Genomic DNA, 21,399 nt, shown 5'->3' on the forward strand with positions numbered 1-21,399 from the left:
CACTCTTTCATACTCGTATTTTGTATTTCAAAGGTACCACAAGTATTATGATGTATAATATTTTTATTCTGGAATACGCATTTCTGAGAAATGAAGAAGAAACAAAAAGTATTCCATATTCGGTGCCTTTACCCTATTATTTGCCTGAAACATGGTAGAAACTTACTCTCTAACTCAATTTTTTTATTTACAGGTATAATTGTAAAAAAATGAAGAAACATACATTTATTTTGATTTTATTTTTATCAATTATTTGTGAGACATTTGCTGGAATCAAAAACATGAAATATATACAAAATGCAGGTACGTACCAACGTAAAACATTCTATATATTAGAATTTCGTGGAAATAAAAATTTCATCTGATTATTTGTACAAGTAAAGAACACCATCATTAAAAATAAATTTGAAATTTACATCCTTTTGGTCTCTACCGTCCGCTTCCAATATAATTCATTCTTTCTTACTTTTTCTCCAGACTTTTCTTTTAATCGATAATAGATAAAAAGAATCCTATTTCAGAGTGAATAGGAAAACAACTAAGAAAAAATGTTTAAATAAATGGTCATTGGTGCATTGCGAGATAAATTCTTGCTACGACTAGATAGAAAAAAATATAGTCTGTTAGAAAAAACAAACATTTATTTTTATAGTTGAAAATTGCACTTTTTCGAGGGAAGAGACGTGATTGTAGAACATTGTTAATAAATTTATAACATGTACTGTACCTCCACAAAACATACGTTGAAGCCCAGAAGGAGGCCATGAAAATTCAAGAGTGCCGCCTTAATACTTGAGTATGGCGTTTTACTAAAAAATTAACCAACAAAATATAGTTAGTGAGATTCAAATGACCGCTGTTTACTTCTGGTGAGAAGCCACTCTCTATAGAGAGAGAGAGAGAGAAAAAAAGATGGCTCGGACCAAGGTCATGCGGGCTACCGAGTTGGCCGACCGAATATGCTACCGCTAAATTTTATACAATATTATAATACAGTGAAACCTGTCAACTTAGCCACCTCTCTAAGTTGGCCACCTGCTTATCTTGGCTTGTTCGTCTTGAACCTGCATTTTCCCATAAGACATTCGTTGCTTACTACTCTATAAGTTGGCCACCTGTCTATCTTGGAAGTTGGCCACAGTGAAGCAATGTTTACCTTATGGTGATAATGATAAATTTAATTTACCTGCGTATCTTGGCCACGAAAAATACAGTTTTGTTATATTTCTTAACTCTTTCGAATTCCCATATGAGAGGCAGATGTTTTGTATTTTTGACTGGACACAAAGAAGCATAGATTCGCACGATTTGTTCTTGGAGGTCAATGGCCAGAACATTACCCTCATAAAAGGGTGGTGAAGGAAGATGTGAATAAGAAAAAGCACTTACAGGAATTCAGGAAATGGTTGTACGTATTTGTTTACCCTGTCTGTTTTGGTAAAACCATTAGCTATATCGGCTCCTTTCATCAGTGGGAAGCTTTAGTAATTCCGGAAAATTCTCAATGTTAAAGCTCAATTGTCATTTATTGGCACCTGACTGCATGTCAAAAGGTAGCGGAGGTTTTGAGATATGAATTCCCTCAAGATTTTCTCAAAACATCTTTTGCTCCGAGGGAAACACTTCTAGCTCATTAACAAGAGGTAGTTAACTACAATATTAGAATGTGCATATCTGACAAAAGGAATAAAGCAAATATGTCTAGAATGAACCACCATTCAGTAACAGCTGAAAAGAAGTCATATGCATTTCTCAATTTATAACTTAGCTTTTCTTGTTTTCAATCTGAATAACTCAGTGTGCTATAATACCTATTTCAATAAACTGCGTACATACACTTCTATTTCATGGTTGTTTGTGTTATTGTGTTTCCAATCCGAATAATCCAATGTACCAGACTAGTTTTCAGGGAGAGAAAGGTATGCGTATATATTAGACATACTATCAAGAGCTCCGATCCTGGGGGGACCGAGGGGGCCCGGGCACCCCACAGATAATGTGGCCCTTATTTTATGTATGAGTATACAATATTTGGTATAATTTGAGTGCAATTTGTCTTAAAATCTTCATATATATACCTTCTGCATCTAAATGCACCCCTCCAAATTTACAGAGAAATCGGCGCTCTTGCATACTATAGTAATATTTTCTAGTATTGTATATTTTTATGATTCCTCTCTATACATTTATAAGTAGCTGTCGTGCCACTGCTTATTAAAATTTTACAATCAAGTAATACTAGAAATCATATTCTAAAAATACACAAATCACACTTATTTTCTGTAAGTTGGCCGCCTGTCTAAGTTGGCCACTTTTCGATGGAACCGATGGTGGCCAACATAGACAGGTTTCACTGTATATAAAATATTGTGGTTACTCTAAATGTTTTCAGGTGTCACGGCCGAAGGGTCAGAGTTAAAAGGACCCAGATCACAACTGCTACCCATCAACAAAGCCTGAGATCAAAGTATAAAGTTGCTTATTAGTATGACAAATACTCTCTGGTCAGCACATGTTTTATTTGTTGAGTTGAGTTGATTTTAGTTTAGCGTCCCTTTCAGCAGCGAGGCTATATGAGACGTGGACCTACTGATTAACGTGGAATCCGAACCACATGAGCTCTCGCCGGGAATCGAACCCGGGTCTCCCACGCCAAAGGCGCGTACGCTAACCGCTTAGCCACGGAGGAGCTCATGTTTTATTTGTGTTGGAGGAATATACATGTGGATACGTGTAAATGTGCATCCTCCATTTCCGTTGTTTTCTAATGTTTTCTTTCAATTCAGCTCTTCGCTCCAAACTCTACTAACGTCTGAAAGAATAAATCCATGTCAGAGGGTATCAGGCGATAGGGCGAGGACAGAAGAGCCCGAGTCACATGGGCCCGATTCACAACAACCCATAGTCAGAAAGGCAAGGGTCAAAGAGTCCTGGGCCAAAACGGTCTCCTGTAAGAAGGTTTCCAGTCTAAAAGGCTTGGTGTAAGAAGGATAGGACCATGGTGAAAAGACTACAAGGTGGATGCAATGCAGTGCTACATTCTTGTCGCTCTGACGCATGACGTCATTTTGGTCGCAGACGTGGCCAGCGAGAGTCGGTATCTTACATGCAAACTTCTCTTCTATTTATAGTGATCTTCAACGAAGTAAAAACTTTTAGTACAAACAATAATTATATAAACGTATTGTAATCAATGCTTAAGCTAAGTGAATTCAAAGCAAAATATTTACAATAGCAAAAGAAACAGCAATATCAGTTCATAAATTTATTAAACAACTTTAAAGCTTGAACAAGTCAATATTACTCACTACATTTTCTCCTTTTTCTTTCTTTTCTTTTCTTTCTTTCTTTCTTTTCTTTTTTAAACATCTGAAGTAATATACTCGAGTATGTATAGGCCTGAATAATCTATAACACAGTGTGTCGTTAATGAATTTCATTATTATATATTTATGTATGCTCAAGTATATTTTCGTAACACATTGATCGGTTTTACTATTATTATTATTTTGCTTTAAAGAGAATTCTTTACTGATGACCCCATATAAATTTTGAGAATATCTGAAGGGAGAATTCATGGTTTTCGTAAACAGAAATGCACGTACGTATATTTTCGTTATGCTTGGACAGTTTTTTTTTTTTTTTTTTAAGAGGTTGCTCCCACGTAAGTTTCGTCAGAATCTCATTGGAGGTTAAAAACTTTATTGAGCAGGGACGGACGTATTTAATATTTTAAACATCGTTTTTATTTTTGATTTATAAAACAATCATTTTATTTGAAATCGCTGATCACTTGTTTATAGAATTTGTATTTAAACAAAAGGTTTGGTAAAACTGACAGTTCTCTGAATATTAGTGTCAAAATTTACGCCATAACAAACTGTATTATTAAACATTTGTACGAAATAAAACGTTACATATACTATTTTCTAAAAATACATAGAAATAAATATGTATATACAAAGCACCTCAAACAAAGAAATTGCAACTTGACTATTTCAAGCAAGAAACAAAGTACTAGGTGTAGGTGAAGACGATGTAGGGACGTTACAGCTGGACTAGAAAACATATAAACCATAAAATTACATAATTTTCTTAATTTTCTTGATAAGTTTTCTCTTTTCTGTCCCGTGGACTAAAGAAGACAAAAAATAAATGCAAGTGAATGATTATGTGGAATTTGGTGGAATGAGAATGTGGGAGTACCCCGAGAAACTCACGGACACGATGTTGTCCACCACAAACTCACTTGACCGAGAAGCGGACCAGTATCTCTTGCACCAGAGGTGAGCCTTCTGCCACTGAGCCACCGTGCTTCCTTGATTGGTTGAGAATCTACCATATTTTTAAATTTACTGCAGCTATTCTTAATTTTATAATTCTGTAGGGGGCTCCTAAATATGTAATTATCCAAAGTTATGATTAAAATGAACAAAAATTTCAAAATCTGAGTGTAAAAATGTCCCGACACTGTCGCCCTGACATGGTAGGTGGATACTTTATTCTCTTGATCTAATACATTGTTATATATCCTTGCAACCGTTAATCGTTATTACGAACCTTCCATTCGTTAGTTAATTTGAAGTGCAACGTCCCGTTTTAGCACCGAGGCTATAGGGAATGCAGACCTCCAGAATGAAATGGGACCTGAACTACTTTAACGCGTTCATTGCCCTCCATTTGCGTAACTCGAGGGAGGTAATCCTCCAAGATCATCGTGCCTCCTTCTCGATTGATTGATTGATTTTGAGTTTTACGTCCCGTTCAGCAGCGAGGCTATATGAGACGTGGACCTACTGATTAACGTGGAATCCGAACCACATGAGCTCCCGCCGGGAATCGAACCCGCGAACCGCTTAGCCACGGAGGATCTCACATCTCTTCTCGAGTTACATGCCTGCCTCTGTGGGGAAAATTTTGTCTCAATATCTTATGTAGAAGGAAATGATGATAGAAATGATAACCTCTGTCGGTTCCCCTCCCTCATGATTTCGAATCCGGGTCTTGCCTCAAAATTCGTCTTCTTAAATCGTACTATTGGATTTTTGTATGCAGAATCAACAGAAGCTACTGTAGCCCTATATAGTCTACTATTATTACATACTATTAATACTAAAATAAACTACATAATGAAATCACTTTTTAATAATTTCATTTAACATTGCATTTATTTATTACTTTTATGTAAAACTTACAATATTTTAGGTTTATTTTGTCCTGTCGCCTGCAAGCTAAAATCCATTTCTGGAGACATTCCCCCTCTTTTTGAGGAAATCTAAAGTATTTTATATTAGTTCCCTTAGTTTTTCTGTAATAATTACACTGCACAGTTAGGCATTCTCGATATCATTTAAGAGAACAAAGCAACAAAAGCGCCTTTTCCCGTTGTCTCTTGCAAACCAGATGACGTCACAGCCACGACAGCGCTCCAGGCGACATGCGCATGCAACCACCTTGTAGTCTTTCCACCATGGATAGGACCATATAAAAAGGCCCTGGAAGAAATGGTCAAAATGACATAGAAGGCTCTGATCAAAAATCCTAATATCAAAATTACTTGTACTATTCTGATCAGTGTTGAAACTGGAAATCGTAATTTCCAACACTTCCAGTTTGCATAGCAATTAAAGTTGAAAATAAAATTGTTTTTTGAGACGCTTCATTGATTCCAAAAGACCGGTTCTCGATGTATCTTTCCATTTTTGCTCTATGGAGTGCAATATATATATAAACAGGAAGAATTAATAAGTGTTTGAAACCTCCAGTCTTTGTATAGTAATAGGGATGGGGACAGTTTTTCTTCTTGAAACACTAAATCGATTCCAAAAACCCGTTTGTCGCTTCTATTACCGTTTCTGTTCTATGGTAATCATTGATGAAACCGGAAACGACTTATTTATACCATTTTCGGTTTGAATAAAGGGGAGGGGTAATGGGGAAGGTGGATCCTATTTTGGAATGCTGAATCGCTTCTCGACATCTAAAAGAATCGCTTCTCGACATCTCTTACCACATTTGCTCTGATACGTCAACAGACGGACGAATGGGTAGGCGGAGATTTCCGATATTTATGCATAGCGTAATTTGGAAGTCTACAAACCCCTCTCGAGCCAAGTGGTAACTATGCTCGTTTCAGACGGTTCAGCCATTTTCATGAGATGTTGACACAGATAACTTTAGCGTTCATGTTTATATATTGAGAAAAAAATATTTTATTTTTTCTTTGAGTTTAATGTCCCATGATTATAGTTTGAGGCTAAGGGACACAGTAATAATGAGATGGATGATATAATGGAATGAAAAATGGAGGAAACGGATGAGTCCCAAGAAAACTCACGCATGCGGCGTTTGTCCACCACAAAGTCTACTTGGCAAAAATATTATTCAAATTGCCCCTACCACCCATTTGGAGTTGAATTTTGTGCTAGCGCTGGGACACATGATCGTATATTCTAAATAAGAAGTTTATATAAAGGGTTTCGTCTTCCTAACATGAGAAGGTTCTGAGATACCCAAGTTTGACACAAAGTAAAAGAACTTTTTCTCTTCCTTTAGGATGCGCATTTAAATGAAAGTAACATGATAGGAATCCGGCTCGAGGACACTGTTATTTATATTCAAAAATTAATTTCAAATAGTTCAGTCGTTTATTCATTATCATGATACAGACAATGTTAATTTCATATTTATGATATAGATAATTTTTTTAAATTTTATTTTAAATTGAAATTTTATTCGAACTTCTTTTGTAGATAGGATTTAACTGCTTAGTGAATTGATAGAACCATAACCTTGAATATGGAATCCGGAATTATTCAACACTAGGCGAATTAGCAAAATTACCTACCTTAAGGAACTAAACCCACAATTTGACGTTCCTTTCAGTATATAACATTTACGCAAAAGAGTTGTCGTTGTATACACTATGTATTACTACATATTACATATTAATATCATTGTTACTATTATTGAAGCACGCAAAAGAGAACTTCTGCTATTCGATGAGACGTGGACCTACGTGTGTGTGAATTTTTCCAAGAAAACTAGTAAAACTTGTCGAACTTTGCTTCTAAATCACAATTGTTTCTTGGAATTAAAATAATGAAAACTCTACTAAATAGAATGGATGATTGCACATGATCGTAGGTATAAAGCCAGACCCAATAATTTGATGATTGATATGATAAAATCATTGGAAATTATTAGCTTATCTGAAGATTTAATATTGTTTCTCATTTATTTGTAATATAGTTTATTTAGAATAAATAATTTCTAGCTACTCTCTTCATTCAACTGTTTAACGGCTAGTAATTGTAATTTTTAAACTTCAGTTTCGCAGTCAATCAGTTATCAAGCCAAGGTGGTTACATTATACACTAGGTGAATATACCCATTCTTCGCAGGGGGCTGTATTTGGAAGTCAACGCCTGTGGGAGTATCACTATTCATTTCAGCGACCGCGAAAACTATGGATTTGACATGAATATAGGTCATTTTGGGCTATTTTTATATGTCTCGGTATCCCCCCCGCTGACCCCCGGCCCACATGCAGTGGTAGCTGAATTTGCAAGTCATCGCTAATGGTACTGTCACTATTGATCTCAGCGACCGCGAAAACTATGGATTTGACACTAATATCGGTCATTTTGAATTACTTTTACATGTCTCGATATCCCCCTCCCCCAGTGATCCCCGGCCCGCAGCCGAATACGGTGAATTTGGAAGTTAATGCGATAGGAGCTTCACCATTGATTACAGCGACCTCGAAAACTATGAGACTTCGATACTAATAACGGTCATTTTCTACTTGTGCATGTCCCGGTAAACGTTCCCCTGAGACCCCCTGGTTCGAATTTTGAAGAAGAAAGAAAAAAAAAACGCTTCGGCTTGGTCTGGGGCCTGGACCAAGGTATCCGTGACCAAAATTTGATAGCTCTCAGTCAACTTGTCTGGTCCCCAGGCCGCACACAAACTCTTTATTTTATTTATATTAGATTAGATAACGTGCACTTGATTCATTTATTGAAAAGATTTCCGATGCACCAAAACGCATTTTTACACTGAAACATTAACAACAAAGGAACGAACTTTTAAAGAAAGTTTGCCAAGGCGGTATCCCGGCAGAACTGCAAAATTGTCAGTCAGGATGCTTTGTAACCCGGGAACCCCTAATTACGAAGCGCCAACTCTAACCACTAACCTACGTTCGATCGGTATATGTTATCAAATTAGACTATTTTTCTACAATTATTTTTGTAAAATGTTTATTATTTTCATTAAGCTAAGAGTGAATTTTCTATTTCGGTTGAGAACTATCCTTACTATACTTTCAATCAACAATTAATCTTTCACCATTCATTATTTCTGTGCATTTTCCACATATTATATACTTGCAAAGGCTATTCGGAGTAAATGTTTCATTGAAGTTTAGTCATATGTTGATTAAAGTTTCAAATATTTAACAGTTTCTCTATCCGGTATGACAATGATTGAAAATGAAACTTCCTTTATATATATATGGTTCTTAATAATTTTTACATTTTTCAAGACATAATTCTAAATTATTTGCAAATATTCAAATAAACTAGAATGAAGAAAATAAGAATAAGATACATTTTTGGAAGTAAAGATTTGGTTTACACAAATTGACCCAATTTTTTTTTTTTTTTTAAAAAAAGAAACTCAAATTTACTGTAGACTTTGGGACTAGAACTGCTGATCATGGAAAAGATGAAACACCTATACAGGGTGTTTCAAAACAACACCGACAACGTTTGGGAGGTGATTCCTGACACCAAAATAAGACAAAAAGTATAGACCATCTTGGGTGCACAAATGGTTCCCTTCGGAGCTATAGGCTGCCAAAAACATGAAAAATTGAAGTTTAAAGTCCATAGCTCCAAAACTATGGGACCTACCGTAGTCGGGTCAAGACTTCATTCAGGAACTAATATATGCACTATTCAAAAATATATGTTTCTGAATCCTAAGGTACTCACGCAACAATTTTTATAGAGGGACTTCGGCCACGGGCATACAATTTGAAGTACTCACGAACTACTGCTATGAAAATCGTTGCGGAAGTACCGCAGGATACCGAAACATGGATATTTGTATAGAGCACACACTAGTTCCTAAATGAAGTCTTGACTCGACTTCGGTAGGTCCCATAGTTTTGGAGCTATGGATCTTCAAAGTTCATTTTCTCATGTTTTCGGCAGCCTGTAACTGTGCATCCAGGGTGGTCTATACTTTTTGTCTTATCTTGACGTCAGGAATCATCTCCGTCCCGGATTCAATTCCCGGTGGGGGCACTCGGTCGGAAAAGTGTAAAACGCTTTTTCAGTTCAGCCACCCTAATGAGGTTTTCCTCATTCACACTAGGCAAATGCCGGGGTGGTACCTAACTTATAGGTCCCAGGCCGCTTCCTTCCTTCCCTTTCCCCGGATTGTGTGCTCGCCGACGGACGTTATCCCTCAAATGTGAAGGGCTAAATGGCCTTAGATGCGGGGCCACGGTGGCTCAGTGGTAGAGCGTTCACCTCTGGTGCTTCGGGTCCCGGGTTCGATCCCAGCCCCCGCCAAGTGAACTTGGTGGTGGACAAACAGCGTATGCGTGGGTTTTCTCGGGGTTCTCCCGTTTCCTCCCACTTTCTTCTTTACACCATTTCATTCATTACTCATCATCACCGTCTCCTTTAGCCTAACCGGCATAACCGTGGGACGTAAAACTCAAAGATCTCATCTCTGGCCTTAGATGCCGACAGCCCAGAAATCTAAAAAAAAAAAAAAAAAAAAATCATCTCCCAAACGTTGTCGGTGTTGTTTTGAAACACCCTGTAGAGTACACATTAACCGACTACTCTATGAAAATGAGTTAAAATTTGCCAATTTGGTAAACATATATAACACTAACACAAAATGCCTGATTACTTCGCATATTTTGTGACTTATTTTTATTTAGTCGTTTGTTTACGTGTAAAGTGTTTAATACCTATGCATATTAGGACTGTGCCACATGAATAGTAACAATATTATGAGAGATTTACGTTGTATTTTTAATAAAGCATAAAATTCCTTCTCTCCCGTGCGCATTTGCCACGTTTACGAAGAAGTACTCAGAATTTAGCGATAATAATATCAGAGATTTCTATTTTTTAATTATAACTTGGTTCTTTTTATTTTTTTCTTGAAATATATTTTTTTGGTTGTATGTGTTTTCTTCTGCACATTAGAAGACATTTGAAATTTTCTAAGGCCATACGGAACAAATTTGGGACATGAGTGTACTCATACATTTGATTACTTAATATATTTTGAATGGTTGTTTTCCCTCGAATACTGTCAATAATTTTCTTTTTATTTTACTCCAGGTTATGAAGTTAAAGAATTTCCTTGCCCATCAGAAGGTTTATATCCTCACCCTAAAATATGCAGAAAGTTCTATCATTGTGTAAATGAAGGAGGATTTTTCTCAATTTTCCATTTCGACTGTGGACCTGGAACAATATTCGACACACGTTACGACGTTTGCAACCACCCACAAGATGTTCCTCAACGACCTGAATGTCATGATACTTCATTCGACGATCAAGACTATCATTTTTATTATGGTACCTCTGCCAATAAGCTGCCGCTGTTTCCAGAAGCTTCGTATGATGATTCAGGGAATAGACCAACAGTTTCGTCTGAATCACCAGTCTCTGAGTCAAAAAAAGGAAACGCTCTAAATGAACCAGAAGAATTACCTGTTTATACGCCTGCCGATACGAACAACTCATTGTCAGAGGAAGATGATTCAATAGAAACTGAAGAACCAGAACAACCAGAGGATGAAGATGATGATGATATTTCTGCAGATCCGTCAGAATCTTTGGGTTCACCAGTGGAAGGAAGTATTCCTGACGATTTGTTGCCATCTGATCTTGTCCCTGAAGAGTCCAAACATCATCCGCAAGTATTCAATATCCACAAGCCCATACGTCCCACATTACAAATACACCATCCTTATTATCATCACCGATTTAAAGAGCAAAGAAGACATGGAACTAAATCTTAAACGCAGCTTTAGAAAATAACGTTAAAGTGAAGGGTAGTAAGTCTTTCAATCTCAAATACTTGTATGTAAATCTTAATGATTGTATTGATGATTCTACTTGGGATTGAATTCTTAATGTCAGCATATCATAAACTTACAACATCAATCTTTCATTAATTATGATCTCACATTTCAAAGCAAATATATATATTTGTTATTAAATATCATTGTTAATGATTAATATATCATTATTTTTATGTACTTGGTTGTATGAATTGTTTTAAATTGACTGATGAGTAATTAGTAGAATAGATTTATTTTGTAATAAACACGGGAAACCGCATAATCTAGTGCAGTGTTTCTCAAAGTGTGGGTCGCGACCCATTGGTGGGTCACGGGTCGTTTCTTTGGTGGGTCGCGAGAAGTTTTTCCTTTTAATTGTGAAAATTTATTTTGATGCAGAAACATATGTTGTAAAGTAAGCGCCATTCAGGAAATGAAAATTGAAAGCATTTGTTAATGGGGTGAAGAATAAGTGGTTACTCAGAGCCCTGCCCTGCTGTACAGTCAGTAGAGATGCTAGGTTAAGATGGAAAGGGAATGGCTGAGTCAAAATCTGTCACGGAGTACGACATTGCATGGAAAATAGTGTTAGCTCTGTGTTACCTTTATATGAAAAAAATAGAAATATGATTTGCAAAATTTAATTGGTTTGAAATACCACCGTAAAAGTAGGTGGGCCACAAAGTACTTTTTAATATTTAATGTGGGTCGTAGTAACAACAAGTTTGAGAACCACTGATCTAGTGTAAAATGTTAAACAATTAATATTTCATAATAAACTATTATTAATAACTTTGTAACTTTTATAATTTTAGTTTTAAACCAAATTCTTCCTTTATAAAATAAATGTTTTAGTTTCATCTGGTAAGAAGGTATAAGACCAATGGCGTACGTAAGAGATTTTTCGGGTTTTATCCCCATTTAACAACGTATGACTTAAAATAAACATTTAGCATCTTAAATATATATATATATATATATATATATATATATATATATATATATATATATATATATATATATATATATATATATATATATATATATATATATATATATATATATATATATATATATATATAAACAGCTGAAATGATATGAACTTGGGACTTTGAACCTTCTTTTTTGATGAAATTCTGGTACGCCAGTGCTTTATTCTGAATTTGCCTAGGTAGTGTACAAACATTATACTAAATTTCTAATAATTAACGAATCTTGAGCTATTACATATGAAATAGTGCTGTAACTTCTGTACAAGCCCATACATACACAGAATCTGAAAGAATCCATCCCTCTAAATTTTTCCTTAGGACTTCATTAATTTTGAGGTTAATGTTAAATACTACACACTAAAATGTTGGATCCCGATAATTATCCACTACCATATTTCACATTTTCAAGCAAACTTCAAGTGTGTATTTCTATTAGAAAACTTAGGGAACTCCCTTCTTTCCTGTAATACTTCTTATAACTTAATTTTGTCAAGGAACTTATTAATTTAACATTTGTATTATCACATTATTATTGGTATAACAGTCCTTTTACTTGAATTACCACCAACGAACATAAATATTTGAGCAGGTAGGGCGAAAATAATATGTCACATTTTGTAACTTTCGAGTAAATTTGAAAATAAGGTTGGCCATTCGCATGCAATTCAATGCAATGATATATATCAAACAACCTTCTCCTCCTTCTTCAAGTGCATTTCCGAAATAAAACTACCTACATACTCTTCTATGGTTTGACCACAACACATTCTACTTAATATAATAACTCAATTTTACCGAAGGTGACGCTTAACATTATGTTCGCCCGAGCCACTCATATGCTGCTTCATTTATGAATGGCAAAACGTAAGAGATAAAATAAACTCTCGCCAACAGTTTTAGCAACATTCGTAAAATGTTGCTTATTAATGTATTTTATTATTTTTAAAAGGACCTGGTTTTTCATCTATATATTAAAATGCTAGGTTTATATATTTGTGGTCAAGAAAAGTTTATATGTTTGTGAACATTTATATGTTTGTGGACAATTCTTTTGATAATGATATCTCGTAAACTACAAGCTCTAGAAAGATGCCGTTTTCCTGATTGATTGCAAATTTTGTGTAGATTGTCCAGCTCTAATTCAATATTTAAAAAATGGTCGTTATTTCTTTATTACATTTTTAAGGGTACACTGGAAGTATTGACATTTTAAAAAGTAAAGCATATAAAAAGTATATATCTCCTGCGTTTGAACAAGATGTAAATGGTAATGAAAAACGAAGGATAACCATTTCTCCAGTCTAAGATGAATCTTTGTTGTTTATAGTGTTTTGCCCAATGAACACCATATATCACTGACATTATAATTAATTGTAAGTGTAATGTATTTGCTTATTACATACTGCATGTAATAAGAAAGAAAACACTGACCATACATGAATTCGGAACTCCAACCAGGCGTAGGCTCAAATCTTGCAAACGGTGCGAGATACTGAAAAAATAATCGAAAAAATCTCCCCTTTATGATACCCCTTGCCGATTTTTATCAAGACGTCCTCCACTTACGTCTGTAAAGGGACATGTACTGAGTACAGATATTGAGAGGATCGACAAGGAGATTCATGCTCATATGTGAATGGTGCGCTGTGTAGAGAGCGCAGGTTCAGCTAGTTAATAAATTAAAACTTTAAAGATTGTGAAATTTTACTCTCCTCAATGCTTTCATCAATACTTAATCAGACGTTAGCAATACAGCATTTTTTCTTAACGAAACTACAAAAAAATATTCAAGATAAATCAAGAAGATAAAACATTCCATTAATATTTAATCCTGGAGAACGTGAAGAGCGAGTTAAAGAAGCGCTCAGAAAAATAACATCGATGACCAACGAGCGGAAAAGAGAGGGAAACGCGAAGTACGCAGAGTTTACAAAGGATGCGCCAGGTACACAAGGTTGGGAACCACTGATTTAAAGTAACAATATATGTCGTACAATATACCTTATTGTTTTATTATTATGCTCTATAGTTTAAAAGAATTGGATGATAGTATATTTAAATTAATGATCATAAATAATTGGTAGAATAATTATCAGGGAGCAGAAGTACAGTAAATAAAATTATTCTCTACAAATTATTTTGTCCAAATGTGTTTATGTTTGGTGAAAGATGCTAGTGTGAAATATTTCTGCGTCGGTCTCAGGCAGCACGAGTTTACGTACTGCTCTCCTATGAAGTTATCTAACACAATTCCCTTGAATTTATGATTATATGTATAGAAAACAATATAGTAAAACAGAAACTGTGTTTGAAAACGAGAAGAAAGTGTTGATTGAATCAAGCTAAACTTGTTTTTAGGATTATGCAATAATGAGAAATAGTTTTACCTGACGATTTCGATGTACAGTCAATAGAAATTATTCGCCGCAAACTCAGTCGTGTCTGACTGTAAACAAAACCTAGTGTGGAACAGAACACTTCTCTACACAAAGCAGATCTGAGGTAGTGTACGATGTAATCGAGACAGGTTGCGCCTCAGGTTTATTAGAAGCAACAGATACTGTGTTGTTCGCTGCTTTGGTTTCGATCGTGCAAGTGATGATTTTTTGTGATTTCTTGCTGTCTTTTTGGGCGGGGGCTTAAAAGACGTTAGCATATTCCTTGAATTAGCTTATTTCAATTCTTTCCTGTTAAATGTAGTGCATGATCACGCCTGAATACTATGACAAATATTAGCCTTAACACATTTCGAATTAGGTTTCCAAGTCTCATCCACGTCCAGGGCCGGCGGAAGGGGAAAATATCACCCGGGCAAAGAATCCATATGGCGCCCCCTACAACCCATTGATATTACTGAGTTTAAATTTGCTATGCTACCTTACAGATAGCTGCTTTTAAAGGATAACTCCTTGAACTCTATAACTATAACTATAAGAATCAATTATCAAACTGAGTAAGATCTTAACTTTTGTCAGTTAAATACACAGAGTAAATTTTGGTTAACGATATACGAAACAATTATTTACACATGAGCATGCAAAATATTCTACGTCACTGATTAGAAATTTACAGAACGATTCAAGAAACAACGATTTATATAAAATTATAATTGATGATGCGATACAGCATTTATTTACACATATATACATAAACAACCTTGTTAACTGCGATAGAGAACACATATATGAACAAAAGAACATACAAATATATTTTGTAACAGCATTGTACAAAGATTTCGTAATACAAATAATACAACTAGTAATATAATTTTATATCTTAATACAGTTTTAATGCAAATTGTCCTTTGACTTGTTTACAATGCTAAGTAAAGTTAACTTTTCGTGCCTTTTTTTCTGCAAAGTCTTTAATTAAAGTATCAGTGTCAAGCTCACACAGAACATCACATTCAATAGACATCATAGAAAGGTTTACAAGGCGCTCTTGCGTCATCGTTGATCGTAGGTAGTTCTTTATAAGTTTCAACTTGGAGAAACTTCTTTCTGCTGAAGCTACACTTACAGGAATAGTTAGTAAGATTCTTAAAACAATAGTTGCATTTGGAAATAACCCAATAAGGGAGTTCTTGCAAATATATGTAAGTACTTGCAACGGTTTGCTCCCACTTTCAGAACCGAGAAATGAAGGTAAAAGTAAGAGCTCTTGATATAACTGAAATCCGTCAATATCACAGTGATCTTTGTCTGTTAAAGATAGTTGTAAGTCCTTGCAACACTTTAGTAAATACTCTTTGTCCGTTATTGAATGGATGTCATACAAAAACCCAAATATTTCGCTGTGCTGCTTCAGTTGTTGAAATTTTTCATTCAGGGAACTGATAATTGTGTCTAATGTGCAAAAATAGAAGTTATATTTAAACGCACTGTATGGATCATTAATCGGTTCGTCTTCAGATTCATACAAAAATTGTCGTTTGACTTTTCTAGGTCGGAGTTTTGGTTCATTCTCAAATTGTGGTTGAATGTCGAGCTCTTCAGCAATTATTTTGGCATCAACCAAAATATTCTGGAAACCTTCATCACTTCGCATGTTCTCAAGGCGATACTTGGTTTTCTTAACCAGATCAACTGCTTGCTGAATGTCCACTGATTCTTGATGGAAAACATGGCTAACCACATTAACACAAGAAAGAACTTCATACCAAAACACCACAACACAAACGAACTTAAAATTCAGGAGCTTCCTAGCCAGGGAACAAGCCTTATTTTTGCCCGTAACGTCTATCTTTGAGTCCTTTGATGCTTCGAAAGGAGCATCGTAAATTTCTCCTAACTGGTAGCGAAACGATTTGACAGCATCAATACAACTCTCCCATCTAGTATCACTCAGAGGTTTCAAAGTGAAGTTAGATATATGTTTTTGCAGAACAGACCAACGATATGTGGAACTAGAAAAATAATTGTATACTTCTTGCAATAAAGCAAAAAAATTTACAGCCTCACTACAGCACATTGCAGAATCATTCACAACCAAATTCAATGAATGGGAGCTACAAGGGACAAAAAATGCTCGACTATTTAGATCTAATATTCTTTTTTGAACACCTGAGTGCTTTCCTTTCATATTGGCACCGTTATCATACCTTTGGCCACGCATGTTTGAGAGAGGAATTTTCAGTTTTTCTAATTCTTCCAAAATAGTGGTAGTTAGTCCTTCTCCTGAAGAATCATTTATGCACAAAAATCCCCCCAAAAATGTCCTTCAATGGATGGTTCCTTACCCAGTTCTACCTTCACGAAACGAACAATTAGTGTCATTTGCTCTATATGACTTACGTCTGGTGTAAATCTAATATTACGGAATAATATATCGCTTTCATTAGATCAGTCAAAATTTTATCCTTTATTTTTGACCCAAGGAGTTCAATTATTTCATTTTGAATGTCCTTGCTCAAATAATGTACATGTGTCTCTTTACATGTTATTCGTCGCAAATGCTCAGCCATAGTAACATCAAACTGTGCAATACACTCAACTAGTTTGAGAAAATTGCCGTTGTTTCTTGAGTAAATAGTGTCATTTTGACCACGAAATGCCAAGTTCTGGTTAGCAAGAAACTGAATTATACACAGCAGTCGTTTGAGAACCTCTTTCCAACGCTCAGTTTCATTGCGAATAATTGCTAGGTTTTCAGCGTCAACTGTTTTACCTGACTGTAATCGGTTTGCAAGTTCAAACCACGATTGGAAAGCCTTCATGTGAGTCAAAGATCTATCATGGTCTGATAACAGTCCGGACATATGCTTCCAATCCGAAAAACCTTCACGAGAAGAGAGTGACATTGTAGTACCACCGAAAAGACGGCAACAGAAACAAAATATTGCATCCTTAGTCACTGAATAAATAAGCCAACTACGAGCAACTTCTTCTCCATTGTGCAGACGTCTTTTGTAGTTACTTGTAGTAAATCGCCGACCCTCGCTGTTTACTGGGAACTCTCGTTTGGAGACTTGAACTGGACCTCGTCTAACAAGTATCTGACGCATTCTGTCCGTAATATGTTCTGGCCAATTTCCTGGATCATCAAGATCGATTGATTGAGATTCCAACACCTACAAAAAAAAGGAGTCAGTAGAAAATAATGTTAAATTTATTTTAAACATTGTCTTTTAACAAAGAATAAGTGTCTAAAACTTGAATGGAATTTTTAAAATTGTGTTCATAATTTTTAAAGATGGTAGGCTTGCACCGAAGATGGGTGGGGTGGGGGTAGAGGATATTCAAGCAGCTAGATCATCCGGGGATAAACACAAAACTTAGAATGACGCATGACCAATAAGCCTCCGATAGATGTGAGAAATAAATAAATAAAGAGGGGGAGAGGAAAAGTTTAATAATAATTGAAATAAATAAATAAATACAGGTTTCGTGCGAATATAAGACGTCCACGTCATGTTCTTTTGTATACATAGGAGAATCTGCCCAGGGTTTCTGAAGCCCTACCCAGGATTCTCGGTTTCAGCATTGAAGTGTTGTAATGTTGTTAAATACCTTGACCCTGATTGGCTCCACAAATGCCTCTTACGAAGTTGAATCAGTAATGAACGACCAGATCAACCGGGATACAAACATGTTCGTGGCTGACTTAACCTAAGAAATATGTAACTTTGAAAACAACATTTCTTTGAACATTATTCTTAGCAAGTTTGTATTTCTTACTATATGTATTTTCTTTAAAATATGCACATTATTATACACTAACCAAAACTAAACTCTGTTTTTTAAGCTCCGAAACACCACTGACTGTGTCCTTTTTTTCTTTTTCTTTAAATGTGGTGGGTTGGTATGTGATAAGTTAGTTGACTTGCATCGTAATGTTTTGGGGCTTTCTGGATTAGAGTTTGGTACTTTATATTATTTGAAAAGCTTTCCGATTTCCTTGCGATACTCAATATAAAAAGCCCTGGGGGATAGAATCCGCTAACTCTTGCATCAAATGTGAGTCTGCTAGTCATTCAACCACTAAGGCAATAAATATTACATATTATTATTTAAAAAAATGTTATCCCATATGTCTTCCGTCAAAGCAACTTGAACGGAATACAGTGATATTATGCACCTAGACACAAGAAATGAATTCCAAAAATTGAGTAAGTGTGACACTAAAGATGTTTTTGATTGATTGTTTATATATTTGGCATGTTATAATTTAATTGGTGTCTCCGCAGAACGACTGGTTAAGCTCATCGCCTTATAACTAAGGGAACTCGGGTTCGATTCTCGGTGAGGACACAAGTGGTTCGGATACCGCCCTTAGAACGTCATCATCATCCCATGGAAACAATGCAAAGCCACCATTGTTTCACCTTGCTGAGAGACCTTCGGGGTCAAACACATGCCTCCGGGAAGAACACCAATCATCATCATAAATTAATTACTAATAGCAGGCAAATTATGAGCTTTCTTATATTACAGTACAAAAGCATATACAGTTTGAACCTCAGTATTTTCATTTTTCCAACAGATTAAAACAAATAATTACAGTAAAATGTATGTGGCTAAACTATAGTCTGTTAAAAGATTTTTTTTAAAAATGTCAGTTAGTAAAAAGTATCTAATCAGTTCTACTGCTTGCTTATTTGTTACAAAAATAATAATTCGATTTATATCCCGAGTTCAGGTCGAAATGACCCATTCATCTACAACACCCGTCAAATTAAACCAAAGAAAATCAATAATATTGTATATGTTTCATGCTTCATGGAAAGTAAGTGAAACATAGTTAATTTAATCCCACTAGCTAACTATATATATATATATATATATATATATATATATATATATATATATATATATATATATAAGCTAGGCCGTCATGAATGTATTGGTACAAGATATTTAGAAACAATTGTCGGTCTGTCGAATTTATAATTTATGCCTGTCGAATTGCAATGTACTCTAATAATAAAAGTAATTATGTTTCACTGCATTTCCTCTTATATTTTACACAAAGCTGTAACTGAGTGATATTCAACCAACATGCAATTGTATGTTTATTCAAATAGCAAAATGTTTAACTTACGTCTATTACAATTTCCTGTGGAAATGCTGATCCATCTTCGTTTCGTATATCAATTGTTCTTCTTCCTCCTGCGAAATGCTCGTAATCGATCGATCCACTTGTGTAAAGGAAAAGAACTAATACGTTACAAATAAAGTTTCTTTTCTTAAAAGAAAAAAATATTTAATTTGTATTCTAAAGATGAAGAAAATGCATAAATGATAAAATAACTGCGTATAAATATTGAATCTACATATTCCGTGTTCATTGTGAAAATGTAGTTAGAAAAACAAAAAATGGGGCGATTCTTACAGAATCTAGGTAAGAATGGCCTCATTTTTTCTTTTGCTAACTGTACATAAAAATTAAATTTTCTCCGTATTCATTAACAACTTTGTGTTGTGAAAATAATCAAGAATCAGCGCATTTATAAAACAGATGCGAATGCATTCAAATTAGCTGCCGAAGCCCGAACACTTTTTTTAAGTCACGTTAATCGTATTGGATAGAAACATAATCTATATAGTCTTACACTGGTACATGTTACTTATTTACGATATGTTTATGAAATAATGGGTCTATTGCAAAATTTGTGATAGCGAAACTCCACGGGGATCTGTTAACGGTAACAATCATACATTTTAACTCTTCAGAATTCTAGTTAGTAGACGATACTACTACTACTACTACAAATAATACTACTACAATACTACTACTACTACTACTACTACTACTAATAATAATAATAGTAATAATAATAATCACTGGCACGGCAGACCAATAGATCCTGGGCCTGCTCCAACGCCATCTGATAGCGAGTAGTAAAAATTCATCCACCTGGGTAACAGAACGCGGGTCAGCCGATCGTGTCAATACCCGCCAACAGGCGTATTAGGAGCTTTGCAGGCCAAGTGACCGTCATATCTTTATTCATGTGACTCCCCAGTTTTCCTGCCGTTGAAAAGCGGAAAGTCCGGGGATTGAACCCAGGAGCACGTAGACATGAGTCCAACGCTTTAACCTCTAGATTATGGAGGCCCTCTACTTAATTAATAGATGAATGTTTGAAATACAGCTAAAGTTGGTTAATACACATCTAACGAGTAAAAGTCTTATCGCTTTGGTACATGTATCAAGCATCAGTGTTGGTATAGAATGTAATTATTGCTACTTATATCAATGGGTAAAGAACTTTCTTTGAGCCTGAAGTTCGCCGCCTATCTGAGAGGAAGCCACCCTACCCACCCCAGCCTGCTAAGACGCTACGTGTGTAAACACCTCTTCTCTATTAAACGTAATAAAACGAAAATACGTTACGTAATGTAGGCCTACTTACCTGTACTGTGTTGTTATCTTCTGGAATATTTGTTGATTTCTTGCTGGTTTCCTCATTCTCTGGTTCTACGTTTTCATTTCCATTATTGTCTGTTTCAGGAGTACGAAAGAATTTCTTTAATGCTGCTGCCTGTTTCTCATTTTCAGCCGCTAATTGTGCTCTTCTTTTTCTGTATACATTTCCAGAAGGCTTCTTTTTTTCCGACATGTTGATAAAGAACACATTAACGCAACGATTCTTCTATTAAGAGTCGAAATTCAGGAGACAAAAGAAGAACACGCACACCATGAAGCCTGCACTACATGTACATGACTTCTGATTTATAATATTCTTTCACGAGACATTTGACAGTACAAACAGGACTAATTTCTTTTTGGTTGCCGATAACTCAATATTGTTTGTGTGTATTGTTAGAGCGGCCGACATAGCTTTGTCGCAAGGAGTGCAATTGT

At 35.4% G+C, this 21,399-nt stretch overlaps 3 protein-coding genes across 3 annotated transcripts; 1 reads left to right on the forward strand and 2 right to left on the reverse strand.

Annotated features, from left to right (window-relative positions):
- The first annotated feature begins 202 nt into the window (after positions 1-202).
- LOC145679681 (uncharacterized) lies at positions 203-11,828 on the forward strand. The gene is made up of 2 exons (XM_081750255.1): positions 203-303; positions 10,374-11,828. Exons 1-2 carry the CDS (start codon positions 210-212, stop codon positions 11,057-11,059), a joined length of 780 nt encoding a protein of 259 aa, XP_081606381.1. The 5' UTR covers positions 203-209; the 3' UTR covers positions 11,060-11,828.
- A 3,586-nt stretch (positions 11,829-15,414) lies between these two features.
- LOC145679012 (zinc finger MYM-type protein 1-like) lies at positions 15,415-16,707 on the reverse strand. The gene has a single exon (XM_081749612.1). It carries the CDS (start codon positions 16,705-16,707, stop codon positions 15,415-15,417), a length of 1,293 nt encoding a protein of 430 aa, XP_081605738.1.
- Positions 16,708-16,882: 175 nt separating this feature from the next.
- Positions 16,883-21,154, reverse strand: LOC145679013 (zinc finger MYM-type protein 1-like). Its single transcript, XM_081749613.1, has 2 exons — positions 20,948-21,154; positions 16,883-17,662 (listed from the first exon to the last, which is right to left on the reverse strand). The coding sequence occupies exons 1-2, from the start codon at positions 21,152-21,154 to the stop codon at positions 16,883-16,885; spliced, it is 987 nt and encodes a 328-aa protein (XP_081605739.1).
- Between the last annotated feature and the right edge of the window lie 245 nt (positions 21,155-21,399).

Source organism: Thermobia domestica, chromosome 2 (genome assembly GCF_964235325.1).
Source record: "Thermobia domestica chromosome 2, izTheDome1.hap1.1, whole genome shotgun sequence".
Taxonomy (NCBI): domain Eukaryota; kingdom Metazoa; phylum Arthropoda; class Insecta; order Zygentoma; family Lepismatidae; genus Thermobia; species Thermobia domestica.

Coding starts and splice junctions, on each gene's coding strand:
- LOC145679681 (XM_081750255.1), top strand. CDS start 210: ATGAAGAAACATACATTTATTTTGATTTTATTTTTATCAATTATTTGT. Junction 304..10,373: donor GAAATATATACAAAATGCAG/GTACGTACCAAC, acceptor ATTTTACTCCAG/GTTATGAAGTTAAAGAATTT.
- LOC145679013 (XM_081749613.1), bottom strand. CDS start 21,154: ATGTCGGAAAAAAAGAAGCCTTCTGGAAATGTATACAGAAAAAGAAGA. Junction 17,663..20,947: donor AAGATAACAACACAGTACAG/GTAAGTAGGCCT, acceptor TTTTTTTTGTAG/GTGTTGGAATCTCAATCAAT.
- LOC145679012 (XM_081749612.1), bottom strand. CDS start 16,707: ATGCGTGGCCAAAGGTATGATAACGGTGCCAATATGAAAGGAAAGCAC.